The sequence below is a fragment of the Saccopteryx bilineata genome, chromosome 1, assembly GCF_036850765.1.
Source record: "Saccopteryx bilineata isolate mSacBil1 chromosome 1, mSacBil1_pri_phased_curated, whole genome shotgun sequence".
Classification (NCBI taxonomy): domain Eukaryota; kingdom Metazoa; phylum Chordata; class Mammalia; order Chiroptera; family Emballonuridae; genus Saccopteryx; species Saccopteryx bilineata.
The window spans coordinates 89,215,561-89,233,147 of NC_089490.1; the positions used below are offsets into that span (position 1 = coordinate 89,215,561).

Sequence of the window (17,587 nt, forward strand, 5' to 3'; positions counted from 1 at the left end):
CAGAGCCTCTCCAACCCTCTGTTCAACCTGTCCCCCACCCTCCAGCAGTTCAAATGGGGGCCAGAGCTCCAGGAGAGGCCTCACCTTTCTTCCTGATCATGGCTTCCAACATCTTATCTTCCTCTTCCTCCCTGAAAAGAGAAAAGGAAGCTGAATGTCCCACAGGAGGAAGGACCAGAAAGTTTCTCAGTCCCTTCCAGCCTCTGACTCCACACAGGGTGAACAAAAGTGCATTGGGATCGCTAGCAGTGAGGGAAGGGCTGGCCTCGACTGCTCTGGGCCCTTCCCCTAGGAACCCCCAGGGGAGCCCCTAACCCAGCCATGTCACCTCTGCCGGTCCTCATCCAGGCAGTTGACAATGGCATTGCGCTGCTCGATGAGGGTCACAATCTCCTGCATCAGCACCTTCTCGCGGCCCCGGTCCTCCTCTGTCCAGTCCTTCTCTGCCCAAGGAGAAAAGTTAGGGCTGTGAGTGGTAGGAAAACCCTCCTGCCTTCCCAAGAAGCCAGAAAGCAACAACTAAGTGGTAAGTTCGAGCCAGCCCCATGCCAGAGGACACTAAGGAGGAGCCTAGATGGGTGGGGATTCTAAGTTTTTGGAAAAATGAAGGTTATTACAGAAGAGACCAAGGTTCCTAGGCTGTCTACCAAAAATACCACCCTTTAAGGGGGCTCTGGAAGGGCGCACAAGACCTGATCTGAGAACAGAGACCAGCGCACGGCACATGGCTTCCTGCTTCTATTCTTTCATTCATTCAATAAATGTTCATGCTGATTTCCTGGAGGAGGCAGGATTCAGGCTGGGCCATCTGAGAGCCTCCAAGAGGGCGCTGGCCAGAGTAGGGCAGGGGTTGGGAAAGAACAGGGAACCCCAGAGGTCCTCATGCAGAAGCAACATCATCCAAGTGGCATACTGGAATATGAATGCCACGAAGGAGGGCAGACTAGAGGGGACCCTAGGGACAAGGAACACAGCCAGGAGGTGTCTCTGATGTCAGACACCTGCTGCTCCTCCAGTCTTCTCTCAAGAATCTTCAAGCCTGACCAGGCGGTGGCGCAGTGGATAGAGTGTCGGACTGGGATGCAGAAGACCCAGGATCGAGACCCCGAGGTCACCAGCTTGAGCAAGGGCTCATCTGGTTTGAGCAAAAGCTCACCAACTTGAGCCCAAGGTCGCTGGCTCAAGCAAGGGGTTACTCGGTCTGCTGTAGGCCCGCGGTCAAGGCACATATGAGAAAGCAATCAATGAACAACTAAGGTGTTGCAATGCGCAACGAAAAACTAATGATAGATGCTTCTCATCTCTCCGTTCCTGTCTGTCCCTGTCTATCCCTCTCTCTGACTCTCTCTCTGTCTCTGTAAAAAAAAAAAAAAAAAAAGAAAAAAATCTTCAAGGACCACCCTCAAGGCCCACATGCCCCTTGGTATTCCTCTCACACAGCCCATAAACTGCCAGGAAATGGGTGCCCACACTTGACCTTTCCTCTACACCTCTGCCACTCCATGTTTTGAAATAAGTATCCTGAGGCTACCTCAGCCATGCCCCAAACTCCCACCACCTCACCTTGCCACAACTCAGGAGCAGATGGCCCAGCATAGTTCTGGGGACAACATGGGCTTCAGAGTCACCACCCCCAGATCAAATCAAACTTTGCCACTTCCCAAATCTGGGGCCTTGGTAAATTAGGTCACCAATCTACATGTGGGGGAACTGAGGCTCAGGGAAGTTCCGTCCTTGACCAGTGCCACACAGCAAAAATGTAGCCAGTATGTGAAACTAGACAACCTGTCACACCAAGCTATAGCCTAATGGGTCTCCAAACCACTTTGGGGCCTTATAACCAGTCTCACCCTGCAAAAGCAACAAACTCAGCCACCATACCAAGGCTGAGAAGCAATACAATAAGGGTGTTGCTGTGGCTCCCTCTGAGTGGCAGCTACGCCCCAGCCTCCCAGGAGATTTCAGTGTCTACTGATAGCAATAGAAGGCTGGGACCTTCCAAGGCTTCCCCAGAGACACTCAGGCCTCTGGGTCTCACCCCATCTCCCATCTTCCCCAGTCAATGGAGAGTCAGGGCCACCGTCCCAGCTGGTAGGAGGGGCTGTGTCTACAGGGACGGGCCCAGGCCAAAGACACAGTAGAAGCCCTGGCCCACCACCAATGGGAAGACTGCACCTCTCTGGCTCTCCATTTCCTCATCTGTTAAATGAAAACAATGATGCCCACCACCTGGGCCACAGGACATGGTCAAAAACCCTGGCTCCCGCCCTAAACGCTGTCCAGTCCTGCAGTCTCTCTCAGCCTGTGGTTGCGGCCATGACATGGCCACTAGCCCCCACTCAACCACATAACCATCAACTGTCAGCCATCAGAGGCCACAGTGTTTCCACATCTACTGTCTCCTGGTCCCAGGAATACCCCATGAGGTAGCTACTGGTCTTATACTTGACATCTTTGAGGCTCAGTGAGGCTGAGAAACTTGCCTTCCTTCCCTATCCCCTGCCCCCAGCACATTAGCAGCAAAACACAGAATTGTATGGCTCTACACCCAGTCCCTCCAACTGCCCCTCCACCACTCTGAGCTGGTCCTCTCCCTCCCTCCCAGATTCATTCCGAGTCTGCTGTGCAGGGAATCCCTCTACCTTCCACTCCACTGCCAGTAACATCCTGCCACGCTTTTTGGCCTCGTGGCTGTGATCCCAGAGCTGCCTCTGGTCAGGTAACTGCTGTAATTTACTTATTGGAGCAGCCCTGGGCTCTGGAGCCTGAGACCTTCCCCCTGGGACCTGCCCACCCATGTGTTCCAGGAGAGGGAGCAGACATAGGTGTTCAGTTCCTGAGCCTGGTGCTTCTGTGAGCCAGTCATCTCTGACACCATGTGTGTCCACACTCCCACCATGGCTCAAGCCTATTTATCACCTGTTACAACCCAGATGGCCCCTCCAGGCCCTCTCCTCTGGCCCTGTTCCGAGCATCGGTGTGTCCCCATCAGGGCTCTGTCTGTCCACTGCCCAATGTAGAAGGGAAGAACTTGGCCTGCTCCCCTCTATTGCCAGGCCCTGGGGCAGGTGCCCAGGGAGTGCATGAGGCTGCACTGACCTGGCTTATTGAGAAGGCACCGGAGCTCATACTCCACATCGGCCTGGCGCTGCTCCAGGTTCTGCTGCTTGAAGCTAGAGGGTGGGAATAAGCCGACTATTAATTCAGCCCATGCAAGGCTGCCCTGGCCTGTGCTGTCAGTGGTGAGAGAAGGAAGACAGGGAGTCTCTCCTTTCTAAGTTGTACAGGTTGCAGGGAGAGGCACAGGGCCGAGGGGAGGAGGACTCACACATAGATGAGCTCGGACTCCCGCCGCACCAGCAGGTGCTTCTCGTGGATGAGCTTGAACCAGTCCACCAGCATGTCGTCCTCACGGCCCTCTGGAAGCCAGGTGCCCACTGAGGTCAGGGTTGGCAGCAGTACCCATTCTCACGGAGGCTCCCCTGAGTGAGAGGCTCCTGCCGCCCCTAGGTCCCACCCACCAGGCCTTCCCAGCAGCTCTCGAACCATTCATTCCGCCACGCAGCTTCTCCTCTAGCATAACGCCGCGGAGTTCCAGGGCATCCAGCTGGCGCTCAATGGTGTCCACCTCTCCATGGATGTCCTCCTCGGGGATGTACTGATCAGCCTGAACCTGTCCAACAGCACCCCGCTCACCTGAAGAGCAGCCCACCTCTCCCTCCCGCCTGCTGCCTGGAGCTTCATTTCTCTGGCCAGCACTGGCCACCACCTGGGGCCTGAGCTCTATTCTACACTACTGGCCAGATGCAGGGACCCAGGGTAGGGAAGGGTCGGCGTGGGTATAGTCACAATCCCTCCATGCCCCTGACCCTAGCATCAGCAGGCACACCCAGAGGAAGGCATAACTTCCTGCCTCTCATGGCAACACTGCCGCCTTCTCTACCACTCCATACATGACACCACAATGTGAGAGAGGGACCTTATTATAGAGATAAACTTGAGAACACTCTCCTCTATTTAACCAGAGGTATGTCATGTGAGTGCTATGACCTCTGAACTATAAATAACAAGTTAAATACACCACCCATTGCACCTGTTTGAGAATGGCTGATCAGTCTGAAATCCCCTTGGTTGCAGGTTAACCTTCCAGCTGGGCCACCCAAGTGCCCCTTTACCAACATCTGAGAGCAGCTACCCAGATAGCCCATCCTCTTCAAGTGTCCCATGGGGAGCATAAGGCTTCCAAGGACCGGCCCGGACCCAGGCAGTCTAGAAGCTCCCAGCTGGTACCTTGCGCTTGATGAGTGGGAAGCCATGTCCTGGGGCAGGCGGCCTTGCTGGCTTGGATCCCTTGGTGGCTTTCTTTGTGGCTAGGGACGCTGTGGGTGATGCCTTCCGGTTAAAAGGATTCTCCTTGCAGGAAGACTAAAGGCAGGGTGACATGACAGAGGATAAGTCTGGGGTGAGAGCAGTAAGACACTGGCTGCCTGAGCGCATGGGACTTTGGAAAGCAGGCTGGACCCCAGGGGAGAGGGAAGAGGGCCTGGGCAGAAAGGGACCTGCCAGCATTCAGTCTCTCGTGCATTCAGTCATCCAGCACATATTCCCACTCCCAGCACCTCCCCTTGGCAGTTGCTGCCCTCTGGACTTGTATACATTCTTTTTTTTTTTTCTTCTGAAGTTGGAAACAGGGAGGCAGTCAAACAGACTCCCACATGCGCCCGACTGGGATCCACATGGCATGCCCACCAGGGGGCGATGTTCTGCCCATCTGAGGCCTTGCTCTGTTGCAACCAGAGCCATTCTAGCACCTGAGGTGGAGGCCACAGAGCCATCCTCAGTGCCCGGGCCAACTTTGCTCCAATGGAGCCCTGGCTGCGGGAGGGGAAGAGAGAGACAGAGAGGAAGGAGAGGGGGAGGGGTGGAGAAGCAGATGGGCACTTCTCCTGTGTGCCCTGGCCGGGAATCAAACCCAGGACTCCCGCACGCCAGGCCGACGCTCTACCACTGAGCCAACCGGCCAGGGCCTATACCAGGGGTCTCAAACTCGCGGCTGTGTGGCCTGCCCACCAATTTTGTGCGGCCCGCAGACTAATCAAACTTCGTGGATTAATCTGCAGGCCAGTCTGCGGCCGCACAAAATTGGTGGGCGGGCCGCATGCGGCCCGCAGGCCGCGAGTTTGAGACCCCTGGCCTATACATTCTTGTTTAATTCTCAGAGCTGCTCGCAAAGTGCTCACTTTATAGCTGAAACTCAAGTTCAGGGAGGTTGGATAATTGGCTCAAGGTCATGTACTTCCCAAGGGCCCAAGCAAGGGTGAGAATCATCTCAGGGCAGGGCAGCCATCCAGCACTGGGGGCAGTAGTCAGGACATGTTGTTTAGGGCCAGACAGAGCTATAGCAGCTCATTCAGACCTTATAACCTCCATTTCCCAGCGGGGACTCTCAGGCTCAGAGAGGAACAGCTCCATGGTGGTAAGGAAGTATGAAAGCAGGGCTCCCATCCTCCATCTGGCCAGCAGATGGGGGAGAAGAGCAGTTACCTCCCTGCCCAGGAAAGACCTCCATCCTTTGCTGGCCCCCTTCTGCACCCAGAGCCCCATAGCTTTCTGGCTCTCTGGGGAGAGCCCAGTCCTCTTGAGACCAGCACAGCCGGGCAGCCCCAGTACTCCAACCACCTTCCCCAGGTCCTTGGAAACAGAGGAGTCATCATGAAGAGGCCTCTCTTGCGGCTAGACATGGAGTACTCCCAGTTTTTGCCCAGTTTCCACTCAGCAGCCAGGGAGACAACAAGGGGCCTGTTCATCTACCCCACACCAGTCCAGGGGGAGAGTTTCTCTCAGGTGGGGAGCTGCTCTGAGACCAGGCATGGCAGGCAGATGGGGCGTGGTTCCCATAGGACAGCACCCACCCAAGACCTTTGTCTTGCCCCCAATACCTCTGTGATTCTGTCCTAACCTTGAGGTTAGGGTGGAGTTGGGGTGCCCCAGAAGGAAGCCCACTTGGGGCCCTGCCTCCTCTCTCCTCCCTCCACAATCCTTCCCGAGGCGCCCAGCAGGGCCAAGCAGCGTGAAGCCCCAGCCCCTCAGGGGTTCTCAGCCTTTTCTTAGCACACAATTCCTTCACATCAGCCTTTTATAACCCCCACCAAGGAAAGGGGTGTCTAAAGGAAGCTGCCTGAAGGGTTGTGTCCAAAATCAACCTCCTTCCCCATCTCTCACAAAGGAACCCTGGGGCTGGTCTGAACCACTAAAGCCCAGAGAAGGAGTGGGGTTCTCCTCAAGATCTCACAGCAGGTGGGTGACAGAGCTGGACAGAAGGCTGTGGCCCAGGCCACGGAAGGTTAAATGCCTGAAACAGAAAGCACCAGCAGGAGCTGGACAAGGGTCCAGCCGCCTTCTAGCTTTATCCTGTCCGTTAGGTCAGACCACAGCCACTCATCCTGACCCTCCACTGAGCTGGATGAATCTTGGGCCTTCAGAGAGCTCAGAGTGTGAGGAGAAAGTGGAGGATCAGAACCTGGTGGCCCAAAGGGGCTGTGGCTGAAAAAAAGAGGCCCCCTCAGGAACCAGGTGCCCAGAGAAATGTCCTTACCCCTGGTGTCTCCCCTGGTTCTTTTTTTTTTTTTAAGATTTTATTTATTCATTATAGAGAGGAAAGAGAGAGAGAGAGAAGGGGGGAGGAGCAGGAAGCATCAACTCCCATATGTGCCTTGACCAGGCAAGCCCAGAGTTTTGAACCGGCAACCTCAGCATTTCCAGGTTGATGCTTTATCCACTGCACCACCACAGGTCGGGCTCCCCTGGTTCTTGACAAGGGACTGAAAAAAAGTGTGCAAAAGTCATGACCACAAAGGTCATGAGCTCCCTGGGATGGTTGCCTCATGCCCACTCCACCTCCAAAAGGAGACAAAGTATAGGATGGGCCTTGGAGTGGGCCTCTGGCATAAACAGGGCCTCAGTGAATGGAAGGGTGGACGCATGGTGGCTGGGTGAATGGCTCCCAAATAGGCAAGTGCATGGGATAGGCACATAAATAGGTGCCTGAATGCATGGAAGGGCCTGGCAGTGGACGGAAGAAGAAATGGACAGGAGGTCTGGCCAATGGATAGAACAACGGCCAGATGGATCTATGCCACAGTGACTGGACTGATGAATGGAGAGATGGCCACAGCCAGGTCAGTCAAGAAGTAAAAGGCCAGCAATGATGAAAGGCCCTGAACATTCCTTCCCTGAGAACAGACCCCCATCTCCTAGACAGACAGGACAGTAGCTTTTAGTGAGGGTGAAGCACTCACCTTTACGTGGAGCTGTGGGGATGAGGAGCTGGGCAAAGGCACGGGGATCTTATCTCCCACCAACAGGAGAGGGGTTGGGGCTGCACCACTGCAGGGCTTGGCTGGCTGGGGTCCCGAGCTGTCCCTACTATTGGGAGCAAGGCCAGGGCTGGCTTGAGGCATCTGGTCTGTGGTGGGCTGCACCAGCTCCCCAGAGGAGGACAGGGAGGAGTTGGCAGAGATGCTGGCAGAGGTCCCAGAGGTGCCAGGAGCATGGACAGCAGGCTCTGAGGAGCTCTTGGGCACAACTGGCGGCTCCAGAAGCTCCCCACTGGCGGGCTGGCTGGAGCTCTCAGATGACAAGCTCTCCACACTGAGGGCTGGCGAGGGGGTGGCCGAGGGTGGCTCCGAGTGTGAGAGGCGGGAGGCATGGAGAGCTGTACAAACAGATGAGCAAGTGGGTGCCACACCCAACACGGTCACTCTCAACATGTCTACAGTGGCCTTGGACACCCATGTCCTTCCACGTCCATAAGAAGCCAGAGAACCCGCCTCTCACTTTCTCACTGAGCATGGCTCCCATCTCCACTTTCCTCTCCTGTATCTGATCTGACCCAAAGCCAAGCCTAAATTAAAAGGCAAATCTGCCAGGGAGGAAAATGCTCAAACAAAATCAAGGCTGGTCTCTCCTGTGCCTCCAACCAGGAGCAGAGGAGGGAGGGAGGGCATCAGGAGAGGGGAGAAGTGGGCAGCCCTCACAGCAGCCAGCTCTGGGCCTGGCACTGCCCTGCACTGCTTTAATCCTCATGTGGGTGTCAGATACCATGCTTGCAAGTATCGTCATTTGCATTTTCCAGATAAGGCAACAGACTCAGTAAGAAGGCACTGGCCCCAGCAACGGCTGGGGTTGAACCCAGCTGTGTCTGACTCAGAGCTTATCTCGCTGGCTGAGTCCTACACCCATCCACCACCTGCACTTGGCTCAGCTAGAGGGCTCTGGGGCTCCAGCAGGGGCCAGAGTTGGGGCCCCACACCCCTGAGCACCTGCCTCCAACATGCTCTCAGCCCCACAGTCTCGGCTGCAGCCGGACCCCAGCCATGGTGGAAGGTGACTGGGCCCAGCGCCCAAGAAGAATGCAAGAGAGCCAAAAATACAATGTGCCTGGATGGGAGAGGAAGCACTGGGCAGAGGGGACACGATGCCCTGGGCTGGCCCACCACTACCATTTTCCAGATAAGGAGATTGAGGACAGACACAGGGAAAGAACTGCTCAAAGTCACAAGGGCTGAGTCAACAGAGCCAGGTCAGAGACGGAAGCTGCCAGTGACTGGAGGGGAGTGACTACACAGGCAGGATTCCAGCTCCCCCTGCCACGTGCTTTCCTGCAAGCTGACTCTGTGTTAAGCACTTCACCAGAACGCAGGTAATTCTCACAACAGACGTGAGGTGGATCATGAAGGGTTAAACATATGGAGTCTAGAGCCTGAATTCAATTCTTGCCTCCACTGCTTAAGCACTATGAGACCGTGGGCAAATCACTTACCCTCTCTGCACCTGTTTCCCCTCCTGCAAATGGGGGTATGATACCTAGCTCACAAGTTAGCTCAGGATTAAATGAGAGGACACATGTGAAATACCTGGCACCTAGCATAGAGGGATGCTGCTGAACCCCACCCCCTTCCCGGACCTGACCACAGAGTTCTGACCATCAGGAGAGCTTCCAGGGATGGCACTCACCTAGCGGGGATGCACTCGGCACTCGGGGGGCAGGGCGCTTCTTTGTCTTGGGGCTGCTGGTGGGGGTGATGCCATACCAGGGGTGCAGGGACTTGGGTGTGGACTCCGGCTGGGCCTGGGCAGGGCCAGTGGCCAGGCTGGGTGCAACAGGGGGCTCCTCCATCTCCTCCTCCTCCTCAAAGGGGTTGTAGGGCTTGGGCTCCAGGCCAGCCACTGCCGGGCTCCCTGGGGCCACCTCCTCCATGCCTCCATTCTCCACTCGCCTGCCCTCCCGGCATGGCGGCTGGGGGCTGCTGCTCGGGGGCAGAGGGGCTGGCTTCTTTTTTGATTCTGCCTGTACTAGTGTGATCCAAGGAGGGTCCTTTCTGAGGGCTGGTGTCCTGTAGGGCAACAGGAAGAGGCAGAAACCATTAGGAGTCAATGGGGCAGTGCCCTTCTCTCTCTGGACAGTTTTGAGTCCATTTCAAAGGAGATGAATGAGAAACTGTGCCTTTCTCCTCTCCCACCTGCAACACAATGGGCTGGTTTGGGCCCAAGGCTGAAATTGACTGTTGAAGTCACCTCTCCACTGGGCCACTAGAGGCCCAGAGAGGGTGAACCTTCATGCCGCATAGCCTCTGTTAGCCCAGCCCACCCAGCAAAGGACCCATAGAGGATCCCTCTGTGACATTTAAAAAGTCACCTGGCCTCTCTGTATCAGTCTCACACACAGGAAATGGGGACAATAATAGCCCTCACCTCACAAGGTCACTGTAAGAGTCCAGTGGGCATGGCACCTGGCACACAGCAAGTACTCAATGAGTCTTAACTGCTCTTATGGCCATGGCCCAGCTTTCTCCCTCACAGACACACAGCAGAAGCAGAGCTCCAAAGAACAGCTGGAAATAGATGTCCCCGCCTGTGACGCAGAGTCTCAGGGTAGAAGACCTGAGCCATGTATACAGCTGAACTGTTCTGGGCTTTTCTATATCTGGCTACTACTTCTCCCAATTCAATAAGCCAGGCCTAGGACCCCCAAGTTACAAAGGCAGTGGAGGCATGGGAGGCAAAGGAACTCCAGAGGTGACTGTCCCCACCAGGCACTGCCCACAGGAGGGGGCTCCCAGGGAGCCTTGGGGAAGGGGATGTGGGCACCCAGAGATGAGCCCTGCCCATTCTCAGGAGGGTGTGGAGTGGGTCCTTGCCTGCAGGAAGCCCTGCCCCCTACCTCGAGCAGGCCCCACAGGTCCACTGTTCCCACCACCAGGTTCCCACCCCAAGCAGGCCCCACAGGTAAGCCTCTCAGAGCCAGCGTACCTCTCTGACAGCTTGGGTGTCCCTCTCGGCTTGGGGACAGGAGGTTCATGCAGCCTTCCTAGATGGGAAAGGAGAGTGAGACAGCCCTTCATGGATAGCTATGGGCTTGGCAGCAGAGTGGGGCACCTAGGGAGTCAGCCAGAGTGCCTGCTAAACCAAGGAGTGCCTTTCCCTCCTACCAGGCAAGTCATGGACTCCAGGTGGCAACGGAAACCTCACCTGCACACTTGCACGTCCCCACCCCAGAACTCAGGGAGATTAGATAAGCACTAAAGGTGACAGGTAGAGAAGATCAAAGGGGCAAGGTCATTCAGCTAAAAATAAACATAAAACTCCATAAAAAGCGGGAGATGACAAGGCCAGGGCATCTAAGACCCCATTTGCATTTCAGCTGAGAAGTGGGAACCCAAGTGCTCCTCTGACACTTCCCTAGTGTGGACAGAAAACATTGTCTCAATGCAGCCCCAGGTTACCTCCTCCTGTAAGCCTCCTGTCTCCCAACTGTCCACCATGAATCCCACAATGGCTTCTGCTGCCCCCACCTTAACAGGCTTCTAGTTCTACTGAAATCCCTGTGTCTTTGCCCATCTCCCCCTGGAGACTGGCAGCACCTCAAAGGCATAAACAGGTCTGAACAATTTCTCTGTCCCAACTGCCCAGCTCAAGGCTGGGCTCAAAGCAGGCCTCCATGAGTGCAGAACAGACTGAACAGCCAGAGGGATTCTTTCTACCCCAGACCCCATGGTCTTTCCTAACCTAACTGCCTTCCCTAACCAAATGATAAGGATTGCCTGGCACATCTTAGGTTACCAGGAGCCTCGTTTCCATGAGCTCATGGAAGCTCAGGGAGGTCATCTGGGTCCTACCATAAGGCAGTTTTAACTAGCCTGAAGAGAGGCCTCAGAGGCCCACCTGACCAGGAACTCACCTAGCCTGTCCCCTGCCCCCAGCCCCTGAACACTCCCTTGCCAGATGTCCAGACACGAAGAGTACACAGGCTGGACATGGGAGAGGAGGTCACCTGGTATACACATACTGACCGTACAGAGTCCCAGATACAGTCAGGGCACAGGCACACACAGAGTTTGTTTACTTGCTACATACCCCAAAACTAAAGCACACAAAACACACAAAAGAACACAAACACCCCAACACACACAGCCTGGGGCAGCCTGGGGCATGATCTGGATGTACCTGTTTTGTTCAAACTATACCCCCAGCACCAGAGAACAGAGCCCAGCACAGAGGCCTCAGTCACTGTTTGCTGCATAAACTAGTAACCTCAGAAACACAATCATCCCCCAGACAGACACACAGGCACAGAGCGTGGCCCCATCAACACTCTCAGTGCGCATGTCTGTTTAAACACCAGATACTCCCCAGGGAACACCAGTCCCAGTTGGGCCCTGCTCACCGTTCACTAGGTTGCTGCTGCTACCCTGCTCCACCAAGTTCTCAGGCTGCAGGCTAGACCGGGGCCGGGGTGTGGGGGGTGTTAGGGCTGTGCTCTCCAAGGCCTTCCTGGGGGCGGGCATGGGGCGGCCAGCCTGGGAGCTGGCCAGGTCCTGTGACTTGTCCAGGACCCAGGGCTTGGTGGGGATCTGGGGCCGGGCCTCAGCCCTTGCAGCTGCACTTGGACTAAGGCCACCTCCCTCCACGTCCTTGGCTTCTTCTGCCATTTCTTTTGCTTCTTTTTGTTGTTGCTTTGGCTGCGGGGGGGACCAGGACTTGGCCTCTGACCGCCCACCTGGGCCCCGCCTGGTGCAGTGCTCCGCACACACGAAGGTGCCCTCTTCAGGCCCACTCCTGTAAGCGCCGGGGATCAGGGTGCTGGAGCACTGTCGACACCTGCCAGGGAGAACAGGGATGGATATTCAATGTGGCCAGGCCCAACTCAGCATGCTGGTTACCCTTCCTCCAGCAGCCAAGGCTGCTTCCTCTATCCCCTCCTCCCAACTGCCAGCCTGGATCCTGTCTCAATACCCTGGACTGCCCAGAGGAAAGGGAAAATGGTAACTGTCAGGATCATAGTAGAACAATAAAACCACATGAAATCAGCCACAGCAATTGTGAAACACGTGTTCAGTTTGTGCTGCAAGAGGAAGCAAAGGGTTCCCCCCAAGAGATACCATCCAGAGTGCGGCTGCCCCTCATTAGTGGCTCCGAAAATCAATTCAGTGGTTTTAAACCAGCCAGGGTTTTTGTTTTGTTTTGTTTTATGGAATAGAAGAAAATGATACAGAATAAAATAAAACATCAGAGTATATCACACTTTTTTACAAAACTAATCCAAGTTGTGGGTCAATTTATACAAATTTTACTTGTATAAATATATATTTATAACTTGTCATAATGTCAAGTGGATTTCTTACTGGGTAGTGGGGTCACTATAAAGTTTTTTAAACACTGCCCTGATGGCCAGAAGTACCTGTGATGGTGTAATGAGTCCCTCCTCGAGATTCCCCCCATGACACCCTGTTCTGCGCTCAGGTCCCGGGTCCCAGGTCCAGCCGCGCTGCCCCCAACACACAAACACACTAAACCGTGATCAAGTGCACGTAGCAACTGTCAGACACCAGCTCCCTTGACTCTTCGATTTTCTTTTTTGATTTCTTTTTTGTAACATATGAAATGATTTTGTGTATTTTCTAAGTTATTTGTATTTTCCTTGCCTCTCATTCCATTTTCTTTAAACCTGGCTTCCCCTGGGAGTCATACACTGAACCCTGGTGGTTATTGTGATTTCTTGCCCCCCAGTGGCTTTTAAAGCATATTGTGCTCCTTAAACATCATCAGGTAGTTTGCCTCAAAGAGCGCCAGTAGCAGTGGAGGCAGAGCCGCTGGGTTCCAGCCCCATTTCTGTCTCTCATTATGTGACTGAGCAAGGCTTCTCCTTGCTACACCCTAGTATGCTCCCCAATAAAACAGGGATAAGCAGGATTCTCCAGCATGAAGAGCCCACCAAGGTGCCTGGCAGGTGGTAGTGCTGAATCCATGGAAGCTCCCTCCCTGCTACCAGGGTGCTGGGGTCAAGGCCCCTGCCTCCTGGCGCCCCCAGCCACTCACCGGAAGCAGTGCCGGTGGTACAGCTTGCCCTCGGCCAGGTAACGCTGCACCAGATGCACGTGTTGCCCGCAGGCTGCACACATGCTGCTGGGGGTCCGGTAGGCACCCTGCTCTGACAGGTGACCCGAGGCGAGCTCCTCACCCTGCAGGAAACAGGCAGATTGGGGGTAGGGGCATGGTCACCAGTCATCCTGTCCCCCCCTCTAATGGCTTCTGTCCCCCAAGTACACCCAGGTGCTAATGTGCTTCATCAGAGCCCTGGAGGGACACAGGGTGGGGGAGTGCCACCATTTCTCAGATGAGAAGCTAAAGCACCGAGAGGGTGCAACCCACTCAAGGCACTGAGTCAAGGTAGAAACATAAAAGTCCCAACTCCCAGTTTCTGGGCTTTCCCCACCAGAAACGTGGCTGTATGACCCCTTTCCCTTGGCTGCTCTTACTTGTCTCCCATCCCTACAGGTTGTTCCCGATGGGTGACTGTCCTCTTAGGTCCACTGCATCTGCCTTCTCTGCCGTCACTCCTAGGACCTCAGCAAGTTTAAACTCCAGTTTCTCTGCTTTCAAGCATCATGACCTTAAGCAAGCAGCTGGCATCTCTGAGACTTGGGTTCCCACCTGCAAACTGGAAGCCTATACCCCTGACTGTCTCAACCCCACACATACTCACTGGACACTCATCCTGTGCCCAGTGCCCTGTCCCTCAGGAACTCCCTGAGGAGCACACTGTAAAGTGCTGTCCAAAAGTAAAGGGCTGGGGTCACCCCTCTAAGCACCTTGGAGCACCATACTGGCAATGTGGCCCCCACTTCCCAGCTGAGAGACCTTTGACACATGACCAAGCCTGCCTGAGCCTCAGTGTTCTTGTCTGTATATCAGGACACATAATACTGACCTCCCAGGGCTGGTGGAAGATTAGACAGAATCACCCTGGGAAGTTAAAAGCTGTCTCAATAGGAATCAATGCTAGTATTTGCCATATTTTGTGTAAATCCTGTCAAGCCCAGGATGGCAGAGTCAGTGTTGTGGACTGCCCTATTCCCCCTTCCCAGGCCTGGCATCTCTTGCCCCTGACCCCTGGCCTGGCCTGTGAGACTATTTCCAAAACCAATGGGAAAAGGACCAAGCGTCCTCTGAGCACTGCAATGCCAGTTGTCCTGACCCCACCCAACCCTTTTCACTTGCACCCTTTCACCCACCCCAGACTGCCTACCTGTGTCCTATCTCCTGGTTCCACTAGAGTAGATGGCCGGGAGGAGGGTACCAGGCCCTTTCTAGGTGGTGAGACACCGGCTGTGAAGAGACAGGAAAGAGACCTGAGGCAAGTGGAAACCCTGGAATCCCAGGAGGCCCCGACCTGGCCTAAGATTTGAGCTCCGCAGCCATCATCTGGTTGGGACCAGAGTAGGCTTCCACACCACACAGGCCAGGGGATGCCTCCACTTCCAAGTGAAGAGCCAAATGTGAGCTACTTAACCTTGCTGAGCCTCTGCAAAGTGGGACAGTGACTCCTACTACATAGAGGCAATGTGAACAAGAGGCAACAGCACAATCACAGAGTTAACAGTGCCCAGTTTACGAGAGGATGTGTAGCTTCCTTTCCACCAGGGTAAGGGGGTTGAAGGGAAGGAAAAGAAAAAAACCACATGGTGCTGGAAACCATGGTACATGGTTCAGGAAAATGGGACAATTTCCTGGGCCGGCAAGGGGCTGCCCTGCCTATATGCACGTGGGCAGCTATGGCCCAGAACCCTGCCAGCAGTCCCTTATGCCAAGAAAAACCCACCCACCCCACCCCACCAGCTTCTTCCTCACCCCACTCCTTCATCGCTTTAGCAAATATTCACTAAGCACCTATTCTATATTCAGTGACGAAAATAAAATCCCCCAATTCAGAGAACTGCATTCAAAAATAGTCCAGTTTACAATATGACAATTTTAAAAAGAACACACAAGTCCCCTACTGTGGTCTAAAATAGCATTTACCAAACTTCAGGTCACAATCCATTAATGGACCCTGAAATCAATTTAGTGGATTACAACCAACACATTAAAATTTTTAAATTTTTTTTATTTTTTGATTGATTAAGTTTTAGTTTTGGGGTTTTTTTTTTTTTTGACAGAGACAGAGAGAGGAACAGATAGAGACAGTCAGACAGGAAGGGAGAGAGATGAGAAGCATTGATTCTTCACTGCAGCTCCTTAGTTGTTTATGGATTGCTTTCTCATATGTGCCTTGATCACGGGGGCTACAGCCAAGCAAGTAACCCCTTACTCAAGCCAGCGACTTTGGGTTTCAAGCCAGTGACCTTTGAGCTAAAGCCAGTGACCTTGGGCTTTAAGCCAGCAACCTTTGGGCTCAAGCCAGCAACCATGGAGTCATGTCTATGATTCCATGCTCAAGCCAGCTACCCTTTGCTCAAGGTGGTGAGCCTGTGCTCAAGCCAGCGACCTCGGGGTTTCAAACTTGGGTCCTCCATGTCCCAGTCCAACGCTCTATTCATGGCACCAACGCCTGGTCAGGCTGATTGATTTATTTTAGTGAGAAAAGGAGAGAGAGAGAAAAAGAGAGAGAGAGAGAGAGGGAAACATCAATCTGTCCCTTTATATGCCCTGACCAGGGTTCAAACCAGCAACCTCTGTGCTTCAGGACAATGCTCTAACCAACCCAGCTACCCGGCCAAGGCATAACCAACACATTTAAAAGATGGAATAAGGCCCTGGCCGGTTGGCTCAGTGGTAGAGCGTCGGCCTGGCCTGCGGAAGTCCCAGGTTCGATTCCCGGCCAGGACACACAGGAGAGGCGCCCATCTGCTTCTCCATCCCTCCCCCTCTCCTTCCTCTCTGTCTCTCTCTTCCCTTCCCACAGCCGAGGCTCCAATGGAGCAAAAGATGGTCCGGGCCCTGGGGATGGCTCCTTGGCCTCTGCCCCAGGCGCTAGAGTGGCTCTGGTCGCAACAGAGCGACGCCCTGGAGGGCAGAGCATCGCCCCCTGGTGGGCGTGCCGGGTGGATCCTGGTCGGGCGCATGCGGGAGTCTGTCTGACTGCCTCCCCCGTTTCCAGCTTCAGGAAAAAAAAAAAAAAAAGATGGAATAAAATAGAAAATGTCTGTATGCATACATATTATAAGGGAGACGATCTTTCTTGAAACTTGTTTCAATTACATATGTGTGCATGAATTTAGATTGTGATAGGAACTATATTTTTTACCATGAATCATGGTCAAAAATTTTGGGAGCCTAGCTGCTTAATCAAGTCCCAGCCCCTACGGTCCCATCCGTCTTCCTCTCCTTCTTCCCCCTAACCCCCGAAGCACACAGGCCCCCTGCTGCCCTCTTGCCTGGAACATTCCTCTCCTGATCTTCACATGGACTCCTTCTTCTCCTTGTCCAAGGCTTAGCTCAATATGTCACCTCCTTGGAAAAGCCCTCCCTGACCACTCAACTGAAGTAGTCACTTCCTCTTCCCATTGTTTTTTATCCTGTTACCTTATTTTGTCTCCTTATTGGACTTTCTTGAAATTATATTTCTTTTAATGTATTTCTTTTTTTAAATTTTATTTATTCATTTTAGAGAGGAGAGAGAAAGGGAGAGAGAGAGACAGAGAGAGAAGGTGGGGAGGAGCTGGAAGCAGCAACTCCCATATGTGCCTTGACCAGGCAAGCCCAGGGTTTTGAACCGGCGACCTCAGCATTTCCAGGTCGATGCTTTATCCACTGCGCCACCACAGGTCAGGCGAAATTATATTTCTTATTACATTGTGCTCTCTCTCCCTCCCCCATCCATTAGACTACAAGCTCTGTGCATCTGTCTTGTTCTCTGCTCTCTCCCTAGCACAGTGCCTGGCAAACAATAGGAGGAGCTCGATAGATACTTGTTAAACAAATGAATAAGTGCCAGTGCTGGAGCTACATAGCTGTGAACTAGACAAAGAGGGTCTGCAGGGGAAGAGAGAGGAGTAATAATGATATTATGGTCACAGTCTTACATGTTCAGCATGGGACAGGGGGCTACAAGAGCACCTGGGGAATATCAGGCAGGCTGCTTGCAGGCAAAATGTGATAATTAGAGGATTAGTAGGAAAGAATGTAATGAGGGTGGAAGAGACGGAACAGATAATGTAGTTTGGGGCTGGAGGATAACCAAGAAGAAAGGCTTAGCAGTACAGAATGTGATAAAGTTCAAGAAGCAGAAAAAATTGGGGCAGTGAGT

At 53.8% G+C, this 17,587-nt stretch overlaps 1 protein-coding gene across 1 annotated transcript in view; it reads right to left on the minus strand.

The window, feature by feature from the left end:
* The window catches only part of MICALL1 (MICAL like 1), a 29,040-nt gene that overhangs the window by 2,926 nt on the left and 8,527 nt on the right, over positions 1-17,587 (minus strand). The window contains exons 4-15 of the mRNA XM_066258445.1: positions 14,588-14,667; positions 13,378-13,520; positions 11,726-12,159; positions 10,312-10,369; positions 9,016-9,395; positions 7,299-7,714; positions 4,291-4,425; positions 3,547-3,673; positions 3,329-3,419; positions 3,100-3,173; positions 329-443; positions 85-131 (exon numbers count right to left, since the gene is read on the minus strand). Coding sequence (XP_066114542.1) covers positions 85-131; positions 329-443; positions 3,100-3,173; positions 3,329-3,419; positions 3,547-3,673; positions 4,291-4,425; positions 7,299-7,714; positions 9,016-9,395; positions 10,312-10,369; positions 11,726-12,159; positions 13,378-13,520; positions 14,588-14,667 — 2,100 coding nt within the window. The remainder of the gene's footprint in view (positions 1-84; positions 132-328; positions 444-3,099; positions 3,174-3,328; positions 3,420-3,546; positions 3,674-4,290; positions 4,426-7,298; positions 7,715-9,015; positions 9,396-10,311; positions 10,370-11,725; positions 12,160-13,377; positions 13,521-14,587; positions 14,668-17,587) is intronic.